Here is a 14,777-nt window from a genome sequence, read left to right on the forward strand (position 1 = left end):
AGCTGGAGTGGCGTTCCTTCGGTTGAAGCAAACGTTGCCATGGTCATGTTCTCGCAGTGACCATATGAACCATCCACAACGGCTGCCTCTGTGTTATCGCAGCCCAAACACACGAGACAGCACCTGTGGCCATCTGAAGCGGAGAGCACTCTACCGCATCCAGGAACTATACAGGGGCGGAAAGACATCTTTATAAAGACGCGTCCTGAATAGGACGTTCAACGTCGCTGTGTATTGCTCTTTTAGAGGAAAATACTCTTTTGAGGAAATCACTCTATTAACAAACACTTTTAACACAAAGTTTGCGCTGTTGAAGCGCCCAGGGGCAATCTGCACTGCCGTGCAGAGAAGGAGAAAGCCACTGAAGTGCGCCGCAGATCCAATAGCACACCAATAGAGGTAGAGGAACAGGTGTGTGACTCGCAGCTCGCTGCATACATGACCATCGGCACGAAGAAAATTTCTGAATGAAACAGACATATTTCCCCACCTTTATACCCGTATGTCTGGGGGCGGGACATGCAAATTTTGTCTGCCAACTTCTCATTGGCCTTTTTTCATAGATCAGAGGTATATTCGGCGCTTAAGAGAGACCCCTAGTGTCGCTTCTTCGACACAACGTCGTAGTGAGCGAGAGACTGGGAACTGACAGGACTGAGAGAAGTAAAAGTTCCAGTGGTCACAATTGGCTCACAGTGGCATTACTTAAAGTTATCAAATGGCTTGTGGTAGTTATACCCTTGTGGTCCTCTTTCCAGTAAAAATTACACTTGAACATCTATGAACTGAAGCGGCAATATAGAAGAACCTCTCTCATATCCACACACCAAAAAAATATGAGAATGGATCTTGCACATTTTACTAGCCATGTTATTGTTATGTTAATTTACATGCAACTCTACTGTTTACATGTTCTCACAACTTTTTTGTCACAACTACACATTTTTACTGTTGTTTGCATTGTGTTCTTTCTTACTTTATTTCACTCTCTCGAATGCGACTCTGGTCCATGTCCTCAATGAACTTCTCGCCCTTCATCCAGTAAACAAGTGGACTGATGTCACCACTGTACCCGAAGAAAGCTTTGCATGTCAAGTTCAGCATGCTTCCTGCAGAGGGCAGAGAGGTTTGTGAGTACACATACATACCAAACATCTTAAGGGCCATATATACTGTGTTTATAAAGCCACTGATAGGCTATACTTATTTTAGATTTTTTATTGTAATGCATTTTAGTCTGAACAGTAAGATTCAAGTAGGGTTTTTTCTTCAACCAGGACATTTCCACAATGACAGATACAGTCTGTTGGCATCATACTGATGCAGGGCCGTAGCAAGGTAACCTGGGCCCCTTTCCTATAAAAAATACAGTTCAGAATTTGTTGTGGGGCCCTCTGGACCTTTGGGCTCCTAGAATTGTTATCACATTTCACCCCACTAGCTACGGCCCTGTACTGATGCTTACGTCATTACTATAACTATGTAACGTTATTAATATAATGATGTCTACATAGCCACTTTAGATACATAGGATATTTAGTATATAAATTTTCTGAACAAACTGATAAGATTTTATCAATTGCAAAATGAGAGTCTGGATTTGAAAACCAAACCAAATGTTTAATTTCCCCACACTGTCCACTAGGTGTCACGGTTCATCGATCCATGTGTTCATTCCGTCATCTGTTGGTGTGTTTATTGGTGTGTGGGTGTGTAGTGCTCGTTTGTTGCTTAGCACCAGCTGATTACGCTACTGCCGTCAGCTGCTACTAATCACTACTGCTTGTTAGCTGCATTTATCTGGCTGGTAATTGTCTTGCATGGTGTCGGTTCGTTATTCATGTTTGTATTCTGTTACCCAGTTCCTGTGTCCTTGTTCCTTGTGGGCGCCACCCGTTTTGCTCCTCACCTCCAGTCTTCTGTGGATCGTCTGGGAGATTGGATCCTGACGTTGACTTGTGTTCGCGCCATATGCCAGTTCTGTTTACCTCGTTTCTTGATTGTTACTTCTAGGTCGCCCGCCTTTAACGCGGCGTTTTGAGTTTCTCCCTGTACTCCCATCTCTAATAAACTGTTCACTTGCACTTGGACTCGTGACTCATCACTGTGACAGAACGAACCGACCCAAGATGAATCCAGCAAGTGTGACCGAATTGACGGAGATTCTATCTAGGAGTGAGGCTCGTATGCAACAGCAGGAGGAACAGGCGGTGGCCACGGGTCGTGCTATACAGGCGTTGGTAACCCAGGTCTCCGAATTAACCACACAGTTGCAACAGCTAAGAACCGAGACGGCTTCAGTGCGAGGTCAAGCAACTACAAGTCCACCTGTTTCGGTCGCGCAGACCATTCGAGCTACTGAACCACGTCTTCCACCTCCAGCGTTTTATTCCGGTGAGCCTCAATTATGTCGTTCATTTCTGGCAAAGTGTTCACTGCACATCTCTCTGCAACCTTCATCATTGTCATCACACTTTTATCGGGGAGAGCCGCGACTTGGGGAACTACGGTGTGGGAACAGCGACTTCCTTGTTGTGACTCTTTTGATAGCTTTTCACACGAGCTCAGAAAGGTCTTTGATCGTGCAGCCTCCGGTAGAGACGCAGCGCGCATTCTCACGGAGTTGCGCCAAGGAGATCGTCCAGTCACGGACTATTCGATTGAGTTCCGCACCTTGGCTGCGGAGTGTGGCTGGAATTTGGAGGCTCAATGGGACATGTTTTTACACGGACTCTCTGAGCACATCAAGGATGAAATCTATGCCATGGAATTACCCACGGGGGTGGATAAGCTCATCGACCTAGCCATTTTGGTGGACTCGCGATTACGACGACGGGGACCACGAACACAGCGAGGTTGGCCGGTCGCTGCACAGGCTAACGCATCTTTTCCTGCTGTGGAAATTGCAGTCTTTTTCAGGTCCTGAGCCTATGCAGATGGGCAGATCTCGTCTATCGCAAAGGGAGAAGCAGAGAAGGAGAGAGAATGGATTGTGCTTATATTGTGGAGCCGTTGGCCACATTGCTCTCCAATGTCCGGTAAAAGCCAGCGCCTGCCAGTAGGTAAGAGGTTACTGACGGGTGGATCTGTTTTGACTAAATTCTCTTTTTCTGCCACTCATCTCACTGTCAGTTTAAAACTTTCTGCTCAGAGCGTTGACTGTTAGGCTTTGATAGACTCGGGGGCAGAGGGACATTTTCTAGACTTTAACTTCGCTCAGAGACTCATGATACCGGTGGTGACACTCCCTCAACCCATTTCTGTAGTAGCACTTAATGGCCAACTGTTACCCTCTGTTACTCACTCCACGGCCGTAGTGAGACTCGTTACCTCTGGTAACCATTCTGAGGAGATCGAGTTCCTTTTAATCCACTCCCCTTCTGCTCCTGTGGTACTTGGCCATCCCTGGCTGGCACTCCATAACCTGCATATTAATTGGTGCAGGAATTCTGTTTTGTCTTGGAGTGAATATTGTCATGCTTCTTGTTTAATGTCTGCGTGTTCTCCAGTGTCTTGTGTTGTGTTTCAGGATGAACACGCGGATCTATCTAACGTGCCATGTGAGTATCTTGACCTGAGGGAAGTGTTCAGTAAGTCTCGGGCTGCTTCTCTCCCTCCGCATCGTCCCTATGATTGTGCCATTGATTTACTGACAGGTATGTCTCCGCCGAAAGGCAAGTTATACTCACTTTCCGCTCCGGAAAGGGAGGCCATGGAGAAATATATTTCTGATTCTCTAGCCTCTGGGTTCATCTGCCCCTCCTCCTCTCCAACGGGGGCAGGGTTCTTTTTTGTGGGTAAGAAGGATGGCTCTCTGCGACCTTGTATTGACTACCGAGGGTTGAACAACATCATGGTAAAGAATACCTATCCTTTACCGTTGATGTCTTCGGCTTTCGAGAGATTGCAGGGAGCATCCATCTTCACAAAATTGGATTTACGCAACGCTTATCATTTGGTCCGCATGAGGAAGGGGGATGAATGGAAAACCTCTTTTAACACCCCCAGGGGTCATTTTGAATATTTGGTCATGCCGTTCGGCCTGTCTAACTCCCCTGCGGTTTTCCAGGCACTTGTCAATGACGTGCTGAGAGATATGGTAGATCAGTTCATATATGTCTACCTGGATGACATACTGATATTTTCTTCTTCTCTCCAGGAACACGTTCAGCACGTCAGGCGAGTGCTCCAGAGACTGTTAGAGAATGGGCTTTTTGTCAAGGCGGAGAAATGTTTGTTCCACGCTCAGTCGGTTCCTTTTCTGGGTTATATCATCTCCTCCGAGGGGGTGCGCATGGATCCCGACAAGGTTAAGGCTGTGGTGGATTGGCCAACTCCAGATTCCCGTAAGGCCCTACAGAGGTTCCTGGGGTTCGCTAATTTTTACCGGCGTTTCATTCGCAATTTCAGCCAACTAGCCGCTCCTCTGACTGCCTTGACCTCTTCCAAGACTACGTTCAGGTGGTCTGGTGTAGCTGAAGCTGCCTTTACCAACCTCAAATTACCAACCTAAATTCGGTCGTTTTGACCGTAGTGGACCGATTCTCGAAGGCGGCCCATTTCATTCCCTTGCCTAAATTACCGTCTGCCAAGGAGACAGCGGTTGCTGTTGTAGATCACGTCTTTCGACTACATGGCCTCCCGATGGATGTGGTCTCGGACAGGGGTCCCCAATTTATTTCCAAATTTTGGAGAGAGTTTTGTCGTTTACTGGGGGCGACTGTCAGTCTTTCTTCTGGGTTTCATCCTCAGAGCAACGGGCAGACCGAGCGTGCCAACCAAGACTTAGAGAGAGTGTTGCGATGTTTGGTTTCTCAAAATCCTTCCTCCTGGAGCCAGAAGCTCTCATGGGTGGAGTACGCACATAACTCGTTACCAGTGTCATCCACGGGCCTATCTCCATTTGAGGGTAGCGTAGGGTACCAGCCACCTATTTTTCCCAGTCTGGAATCCAAAGTCGCGGTCCCCTCTGCTCACACCTTCATCCAGAGGTGCCACCGCACATGGACCAGAGCCCGCGAGACTCTGCTCCAGGTGAGGGTGCGCACTAAGGCCAAGGCCGATCGCCACCGGTCAAAGCCTCCCGTGTACGTTGTGGGTCAAAAGGTGTGGCTTTCTACTAAGAATATTCCGCTCCATTCCGTGTCTAATAAACTTGCTCTATCGGCCCGTTCACTGTCACCAAGATCATTAGTCCGGTGACAGTCCGTCTCAAACTTCCTCCAGCGTACAGGAGAATTCACCCCGCCTTTCATGTCTCCAAATTGAAACCGGTTTTTCCGTCTAACCTTAATCTGTCGATGCCGGTTCCCCCACCGCCGCGACTCGTAGACAGGGAGCCTACATATTCGGTTATTCGTATTCTGGACTCTAGACGGAGGGGACGCGGATTCCAGTACTTGGTGGACTGGGAGGGTTACGGTCCGGAGGAGAGGAGTTGGGTTCCTGCTAGGGACATACTGGATCACTCCCTTATCGAGGATTACAATCGTCAGGTAGGCTCTCCTGGGAGTGCCAGGAGGCACTGGGGTACTGTCACGGTTCATCGATCCATGTGTTCATTCCGTCATCTGTTGGTGTGTTTACTGGTGTGTGGGTGTGTAGTGCTCGTTTGTTGCTTAGCACCAGCTGATTACGCTACTGCCGTCAGCTGCTACTAATCACTACTGCTTGTTAGCTGCCTTTATCTGGGTGGTAATTGTCTTGCATGGTGTCGGTTCGTTATTCATGTTTGTATTCTGTTACCCAGTTCCTGTGTCCTTGTTCCTTGTGGGCGCCACCCGTTTTGCTCCTCACCTCCAGTCTTCTGTGGATCGTCTGGGAGATTGGATCCTGACGCTGACTTGTGTTCGCGCCATATGCCAGTTCTGTTTACCTCCTTTCTTGATTGTTACTTCTAGGTCGCCCGCCTTTAACGCGGCATTTTGAGTTTCTCCCTGTACTCCCGTCTCTAATAAACTGTTCACTTGCACTTGGACTCATGACTCATCACTGTGACATTAGGCCTAGGGGTTTCCCTGCGATTAAGTAGTAGAGTATTTCATTCTAATAACACTTTCAAAGCATTCCATTCTATTCAGTTATATTCTATTCTATTCTATTCTATTCTATTCTATTCTATTCTATTCTATAAGGTAGACCAATACTTGATTTGTTACATTCAAGAAGGAAGTACCTTGGGGAATCACATTGTTAACCCTGTAGCACTGAAATCAAAATATAAAATCTAAACAATAAACCCTAAAACCTGTACAATGTGTTTACATTCAAAATGCATGAGCTTGGTTGTTTAAGACAAATTTTCATTGGTGCTTCTTTCTTTTGTTGCGGATGAGGTGGTATTTCTGACTTAATGTTGCAATGTTTGTCAGCTGTTTGACGTTAATTAGGCATGTCTTTAGATGGCTAACGAAGAGGGCCCAGCACCAGAGAAGATCTTGCTCCGGGCCCCCAAACAAACCATAAATAGCATGTGTGTCTCTCCAGGATGCTCAGTACATGTGGAGCATTTGATCAAAGAGACACTGAGACCATGGTCTGGAAAACAACACCAAGCACACATACTGAAAATGACATCAAGTCACAGAATTCAACTGAGACTGGGTCTATTGTTTTGATGAGCTATCATAATAAATAAAATTATGTTTGTGATGTTAAAGTTCAGACACCTTTAAACTATTTACATTTAATAATTTAGCAGATGCTTTTATTCAAAATGACTTACAATTTATCATACAGGATCCAACAATATTAGCACTGCCATGATAATGAATTCCAAGAGTAAACCAGGGAGGCACAAAAGCCAATGTAGATGTATAACTTACTGTGGAAGGGTCAAGAAAAAAGAGAAAAGAGATTTTTTTGATAATAGGAAGTGCCTTTATAAATAGTTTTGAATTTATCTTTTACTTTTACTTTTTAATTTTAACTTCAGTTTTGGATGTGTTGATTATTATATCTGTTAAATAAAAAGCATACTTTGGACCCTGTTGTTAATTTCTTAATGTATTAAGTCAGAAGGTTCCCTGCGAAATTTACAGCATTAGCTGAAATAATTTCTTTCATATGTAAACAAAATGGACATTATAACTGAAATTAATCAGAATAGAATCAACTCGTATCGAAATTGGAATCATACTGAACCAAGATCTTGTGAATCGGAATCGAATCAAATCTATATCGACACCTAGCCTCACATGCAATCATTAAATGTTTGGTCTATGTAAATCAACTTTATTCTTTATGAGGGCAGGGCCGGGCAGTGATTCCGCACACCCAGCCCCTAATTAGGTTGATTAAGCTGAGAGGGATAAAGGCGACCGGAGACTGCAGTGCGACAGAGAGAGAAAGTTACGGGCAGCTGCCCGGCATGTGTCTGTCTTTTTGTTTAAGTTTATTATTAAAGTATTATTTTTACTATTATTGTCAAGCCTGTCCTCGCCAGGCTCCTTTCCATTGAACTGTGTTACACTGGTGCCGGAACCCAGCAAGGAGGAGGGATGCGCTGTAGTAGAGTCCTCTCCACTACCATCCACCCCAATGGAGCAGCTGCGGCCATCCGCCGTGGTACGGAGGAGCCTGCCCGCCTGAGAGTGGAGGGGCTCCTAGCTGACTGCCTGGAGCGGTCATGGCTGCTGCCAGGGGTGGAGGAGTCCCCGATCAGCCACTAAAATGCACCGGGGTCAGAGAACCGGCGACTGCGAGCGGGTAGGGCCTCCTGGCTGACCGCCTGGAGTGGGAGGACCACTGCCAGGGGTGGGTGAGACCCCTTCCATCCAACAAAAACACGGCAGGTCGTTCCATCCACCAGGGGCCGGAGGAGCTGCCTGACACTTGTGTGTGTTTGTCTTTTGCTTACGTTTATTATTAAACTATTATTTATATTGTCAAGCTGGTTCTCGCCGCCTACTTTCCCTTTAACTGTGTTACAGATACTTAACATTAAAGTTTGAAAATCATCTATGAATTACAATATCACTGTAATATGTGCAAATGGATTAGGATTGGTCTTATATTTAGTTCCATTCTAACATTGATTGGAATCATCTAACATGATTTTTAAGACAAGTAACTTTGTCTTGTTGTCCAGTAAAAATATCTAAACATTCTTAAAATATGATTTATTTACTTGACAAGCAATATATAAATATAATCACATTTTGTGAACTTTAGACTTAAAACAAGAAGACAAATCTGGCAATGTGTTTTCCTTTGAATTAAGCAGATTTTTGTAAGTCAAAGTTTTTCAAAAAGCAACTAAGTAATACTAAGTAAAAACAGATATATATGTTAAAACAGGTATACACCAAAGTTCAAGTTGGCTCTGATGCAACCTTTTATTTAAGCACAACCAACAAAAGCCAGAAACCTAGACTTACTTAAAACTGTAACACTATTCTTTTGCTGCCTTAAAAGTATTTGGTATTTCCTTCTGTGTAAATCTAAATGCAAATCTAGTTGTAGTTTCTCTGTTGTCTTAAGGTCACCCTGCCTCCAAATCAGCCGATACACACATTACAGAATCCTTTAAAATAGCAGCAGTAGCAGCAGATGTTTAATAATGTCTGCCTCCAGAGGGAGCTCTAAGCCCTATCCAGGGCCATTTGAACGTGTGTGTTTAAATGAAAGGCATGCAAGTGTACTGAGCTGTTTGCTTGCTGTGTTTCACTCCATTTACAGACACTGCCGAAACATTGAATGAGCTACACACACACACACACACACACACACACACACACGTTGGTGCGGCTATCCTTATGAGGACCCCTCCATAGATATATTGATTTTAATACTGTACAATCTTTAGATTCTATCTCCTATCCGCTAACCCTACCCCTAAACCTAACCCTCACAAAAAACGTTCTGCATTGTTACATAAAAAACAAAACAAAACAAAACATAGTTTAGTATGTTCTTTAAGTTATTTGAATTATGGGGACACTAGAAATGTCCTCAAACCAAATTTATAGCATAATACCATGTAATTACCAGTTTGTAACCTAAAAAAAAAGTCCTCGTCACAATCCACTTTATGCCACAAATGCTGTCGATTGATTTTAACTTGTATTGAACCCGGAATATTCACAAAAATAAACAAATCTGCCATTTATGTACTCACTCAAATGTCTGTATGTCTTTATTTAAATTTGAAAGTCTTCACGTGGGTTATTTGACATAATGTAAGTCAATAGTGACTTTAGATGCTTTCGAAGAAAATATGTGCCTCCTTGCCACTTTGTATTTCTCCAGAGAATCTACTTCAATCTCCAAAATAAATCCAAACTCAGATACTGTATATCAGCACCTCAGCAGACCCTTACATATTCAACCCACTGCCTCAGCACTCTCTCTCTACTTCTTTCAGTTTTCTTCTGCTGACAGTGGATTTAAACTCCATCAGACCACTGTGAGATCATGTGTGGAGCTGGGTGCTGAATCTTCATGATGGTACGTGACTGTTGCACAAGTCTGATTAACTAGTGGCAGGAGTTACATTATTTTATTATTATTATTATTATTTTACAGACTTTAAAAGTAAATAGAACAGTCAATTTAAAACCATGTTTAAATGTGCACATAGGCACAAGTGTGATGTGAGGGCTACAGCTCAGATTTTCATTGCATAATGTCTTAAATTTCATGTTGTGTCATTATGGTTCTTTTATTTATAAAGAAAAGAACATTCTGATAAACTTCTTTTGTGTTCCATGGAATTTTAATTTGTGTTCAAAACAAATGATTAATTATAAATAAAAGCTATTTCTTTAAAGGTATCTTATACAGCTGTATATATCGATCCTCTATCTCACCCTCTCTTCAGTTCTCTTGAGGTTTGTACGAGTTGTCCATGAGAACTGTGCACTCAAATTCCCACAGGGAGGATTATAAACTTTGGATATCTGACAAACTATCAGGATGGACACAAATGAGGTGGTTTTTGGTTGCAAATCTGATTTTATCTGATTATTCTTAGAGCTGAGCCCAGTAAATTACATAAAATGGCAGTTTGTTCAAGTATGTGTAACTCCCAGCAGTTTCTAGATGATTGACTGTGAAATGCTTTGTGTTTGACATGTGTGAGTGTGTGTGTGTTTGTGTGTGCATGTGTTTAATACTCCTTTTCTGAATGCAGGTGAGTATAAGTCTGTTAACAGAGTGGCAAGTGGTTAATCTATAGTTTAAGTTACGGCTGAAACTAAACCTCACTAAAAGGAAGAAAGATGGGCCTGTGTGGAATGTCAGATGATAGGATTTCTTCTTACTAAAGCTAAGACAGAGATCAAACATTTTAGAGAGATGCAGAGGATATAGTGTCTGGGGTTAAGCATCAAAGAGTACAGAAGTAGTTGATAGACAGAGCAGAGAAATAGAGTGCACATGAAAATGTCACTATGTTTTTGTCTGAGGTGGTTTTTATGCAGTGGTGTAGAGTACTTGAGTAATTATACTTCGTTACTATACTTAAGTATTATTTTTGGAGATGTGTACTTTACTTTTGGAGATGTGTACTTTACTTTGGGGCGGCTCAGTTGGTAGAGCAGGTTGGCCACTAATCGCAGAATTGTTGGTTCCAGAGCAGGAGCACCTACTAGGGCTAGGAATTGTTTTTTATAACTATTATTATTATTTAATTTAATTTATTTTTTGTCAATTCAATATAAATTCTCAAAAGCAATGGATTGATCTGTTACTCTATGTGCAACCATCCAATAAAATTCGAGGAATTCACTCATATTTGCAACCAAATGTCTTGCTTTTTTTGTTCATGACAAAAAAATATATATATTTGGCAACTGGCTGGTAAATGTTTAGATTTCACTCACAAGTGAATGAATTGTGTAGTTTAGTGGCGGACCAAACCGATTTTAAAATTGGGCTCACAGTGTTTCTTTAACTGTTTATATAGTTCATAGTTAAATCAACTCAGTAGTGTCTGTACATGAAAGGTCATCATAGCTCTAACAGGGGCATGTGCTTGATTAGAACTATGGCCTTGTGCTCCCAAAATGTGGAACAAATCACTCTAGAGAGTAGTTCACACTTCAAAAAACAGAATAAAAGGGTCCTCTGCACTGTAAATAGGGGTAATGTGCAATTTGAAATTAAAGGAACTATTTCTACTTGATCTGACCTTTAAAAGTTACTTTAGCTAGTGTAACCTATTTAGCCAGGTATTTAGTCATATTAAATAAAATGTTTGACTTAATTTAGATGTTATCACACAAAGAATATTTTTTAGGTTACATAAAACATTCTTTACATTGTTAAGTTATATGTGTTTTGGTCTCTTGCTTTCTAAAATCGTATATTTAATCATGCGACTCGGATGGTGTGCCACAAAAATGTGAAGTGGCTAGTTAAGATCTTGCTGCTCACTGGCTGTTACAATCCCTCACTTGCCTACAAAATGTTGCATAGCAATGTCTACATATGTTGAGTTAACAGAAAATGGCAAAACAAATTAATCATTTAATTCCTCACTTAATCCACAACCATGGCCTAATAGCTGAAAATGGTCTGGCAAACATCTTTTTCCAAGCTATTTAGCTGAATATCCGAACAATGGAAACACAGCTTTTGCACATAACTGTTTTTGCACTATTCCTTTAAGGATATCACTGTCCAATCTTTGCCAATAATAAATTGAGATGTTTATTTAGAGAAATGCCCTCATCTCCCGATGGTTGCTTAGCAACAACTGTATTATTTTGGGCAAGGGTGATTAATATAAAGAAGTGTTCTCTGAATACCTCTGCACAAATCCTCCCCACTTTTGTGTTAATGTCTGTGTGTGCAAATGTTTTGTGTTATCTGTGTGTGCTTTCTGTAGAGGAAGAAAAGCATCTTGTAAAAAAGTGAATATATTTCAGTTAAGGTAGATTATGTTTAATTAAAGGGATAGTTCACCCTCAAATTCTAATTATTTCATCATTTTCTTTGTTGGAACACAATAGGAGCTGTTAGGCAGAATGATAGCTTTACTCACCATCCACTATCATTGTATGGAAAAAGAATGCAATGAATGGGAATGGTGACTGAGGCTAACAGTCTGCCTAACATCTCCTATTGTGTTCCATGGAAGAAAGAAAGTCATATGAATTTGGAACAACATGAGGTTGATTGAATAATGACAGTGGGTGAATGTGGCAAGGCGGAGGGCGAGGCGGGTCCGGGTCGTGATTCTACACACCTGGTCCCTTATCAGGCTAATCAAGCCTCAGAGAGGGATAAAGGCCGACTGCGGGGGATGGTGCGGAAGAGAGAGATCGTTTACGGACCTGTCCGTCATGTGTGTGCGTTTGTCTTTGGTCTTAGTTAATCATTAAAATATTATTTATGTCTGTCAAGCCGGTTCTCGCCTTCTCCTTTCCATTGAATTGCGTTACAGTGAACTAACCATTTAAGTCTGAAGTCTCATCAGTTCGATTCAGATTTATCTATTCAATACATTTTATTTGATTCTGCTCAATTTGAGTTGATAAGATTCAGTCTGACACAGACGTGTGAGCTTAGCTTCCTGTAAGTCTTTTCTGCATGGGTGCCATTCTATCTGTACATCTTAGCTGGAGATTGCATGGAGACACATGGTGACAAGAGAAGAAAGGTCACATTCTTTTCTTTTCATGTTGAATGTGAGTCAGCTCAGTCTCTTTTCTCTAACTCTTTTCTTCTGTCTCGCTTGTCCCCCCCTTTGTTTGTCTGCAATATTTGAGTTGTATTCATGTGTGTGTATGTGTCCCTGTCGTCATTAATAATTTTGGGATGTGCTGGGTTCACACACAGCACACTCTACTCGTTTCTCTCCATCTCTATTCTTCACTCATCATTCCATCATCCCATCCTTTCACATCATCATCTGTTCCACGTCTACGACAGGAAGCATGACAAATTATTTTGATAGCTCATCTCTCATAATAAGCATGTTTATAGGAAAATAAGGACCATATACCTTATACATATCACATAGCATAATACAGTGGCATCAACAAATGCTGAAAATTACTAGTATTAGACCAGCAAGATCCTCTTAACTACTATATACTTATAGAACTTTGTGTGTTTGAGTCTGTATCTGTGCATGTCCAATAAGATTTCTGCAGGAAGTGCTCAGCGAGAAGTGATCCCCTCGTGAAACATTCTAAAAGCATTAAGTATTCCTCCACCAGCTCAAAATTCTGTCTCCATCTCCCAGAAGCTACTTGCTCATTCTTTAACACTTTTCTTGCCTCCAGAATCACTCTCTCTAATTTCCATTTGTCACTCAATTTCTTTCATTAGATGTCACTTGCAACCTACACATTTAAGCCTAAATTAAACATTTTGATAAACAACAAAACACTCCCCTTCTAGGAGGAGGAGGAGCCTGTAAGGACTGCTGTGTTTTAGCAGCACATTATGTCTTTCGCTGCCAGTGAGTTATCTGCCTTACCTCTGTTTCTCCTCCACTAAATGAAAGGGATCATATCATGCATTTTTTATTCTTTATTTTCTTCCCCTGTGGTCCTTATGTTATGAAAGTTTTTGTGTCAAATATTGTCATCATTTACTTTTTTATGGCCATTTTCCACCCTCTCTCTGAATTAAACTGATCCATTTTTAGCTGCTGAGCCTCTTTGCAGATGAAATGTGATATGCATACAAGTTACGATTTTGCTATCCGATTTAAAATAGTTTGTGCTGCTGCATTCTTGAATAACAGCCTTTTTGCAAAGCCTGCATTACATATGAACAGGTTCACAAAACTACACTAAAATGTGCCGCAGCAGTTAAGATCAGACTCTAACGATCAGCGATCATGTTAAAAATATATGTCAGACACTGCAATTCTTCAGAAGGATATGCAGAGTGGGAGGTGTTACACAAAGTCAGAAACAACAAAAGGTTTGGCCGATTATACTGTTAGAATTTGACTTTTTAACATTTCACTTCTATCATTAGTTCTTCTGATGTTTTGGACTCATAGCATCTTCTTTGTTTATCTTGCAATGATTAGGCTGAGCACTTTTTTATCCCTTACCCAAGTGTTCAAATGTATTCATCTGTCTGATTCTGTCTGATCATCTGTCTAAACCTGAAAAACAGGTTGATTTTTTTTCACTGGGGTGGAACATTTTGAAACTTGGGGCCTCATGTATAAATATGTGAGTAGATTTATCATATAATGTGGCGTACACCTAAATCAGGTTTTCATAAAAGTTTTAGATTTATAAAACCGTACATTCGGCAGAACCTGCGCAAAGTTCTCTTTATAAATCCCAGTTAGTGAAAAATACATGCATACAAGCACATGCTTTATTCCCCTCTCCATCTCCTCCCTGAAATAACATATATGGTGCTTACAATGCCTGTTTTTACAACATATACCCCATATATGTTATAATGCAGACGAGGGCAGACAAGGAGTGGGATCTAAATGCGGGTTTTATTGAGAACAGATTGAAAACAAACAAACGGGAACAAAAGAAACATCCACGATGGGAAAACTGAAACTAAAACAAGAAAACCTTGAAGGAACACGGACTGGGGAAATACGGCAGGATGAACACAGCTGGAAGAGTAACGGCGTAAACATGAACAGCGAAACATTAAACACGAGAAAAACATCCATAACATTCAACGATCGATAAGGAGTGGAGAACAAACAGGGTTTATATACACAGACACAGGATGATCACAAACGACAATCAGGTGAAAACAATGAGTGAATGCTGGCAGTGGTGAGGGCAGGGAACTATGGGAAATGTAGTGCATGACAGTGACATGTGAAACGCAGGGCA

The 14,777-nt window shown here is 41.8% G+C and overlaps 1 protein-coding gene and 1 long non-coding RNA gene across 4 annotated transcripts in view; one reads left to right on the forward strand and one right to left on the reverse strand.

The window, feature by feature from the left end:
* Nucleotides 1–1,989, forward strand: part of LOC127654998 (uncharacterized) — a 40,690-nt gene extending 38,701 nt beyond the window's left edge. The window contains exons 2-3 of the long non-coding RNA XR_007971997.1: nt 1,043–1,126; nt 1,863–1,989. This is a non-coding gene — a long non-coding RNA (uncharacterized LOC127654998). The remainder of the gene's footprint in view (nt 1–1,042; nt 1,127–1,862) is intronic.
* LOC127654997 (interleukin-1 receptor accessory protein-like 1-A) overlaps nt 1–14,777 on the reverse strand; it is a 191,281-nt gene that overhangs the window by 19,838 nt on the left and 156,666 nt on the right. For all 3 annotated transcript variants that reach the window (XM_052142589.1, XM_052142588.1, XM_052142586.1), the window contains exon 7: nt 977–1,109. In XM_052142589.1, the coding sequence (XP_051998549.1) occupies nt 977–1,109 (133 nt within the window). The remainder of the gene's footprint in view (nt 1–976; nt 1,110–14,777) is intronic.

Source organism: Xyrauchen texanus, chromosome 14 (assembly GCF_025860055.1).
Source record: "Xyrauchen texanus isolate HMW12.3.18 chromosome 14, RBS_HiC_50CHRs, whole genome shotgun sequence".
NCBI lineage: Eukaryota > Metazoa > Chordata > Actinopteri > Cypriniformes > Catostomidae > Xyrauchen > Xyrauchen texanus.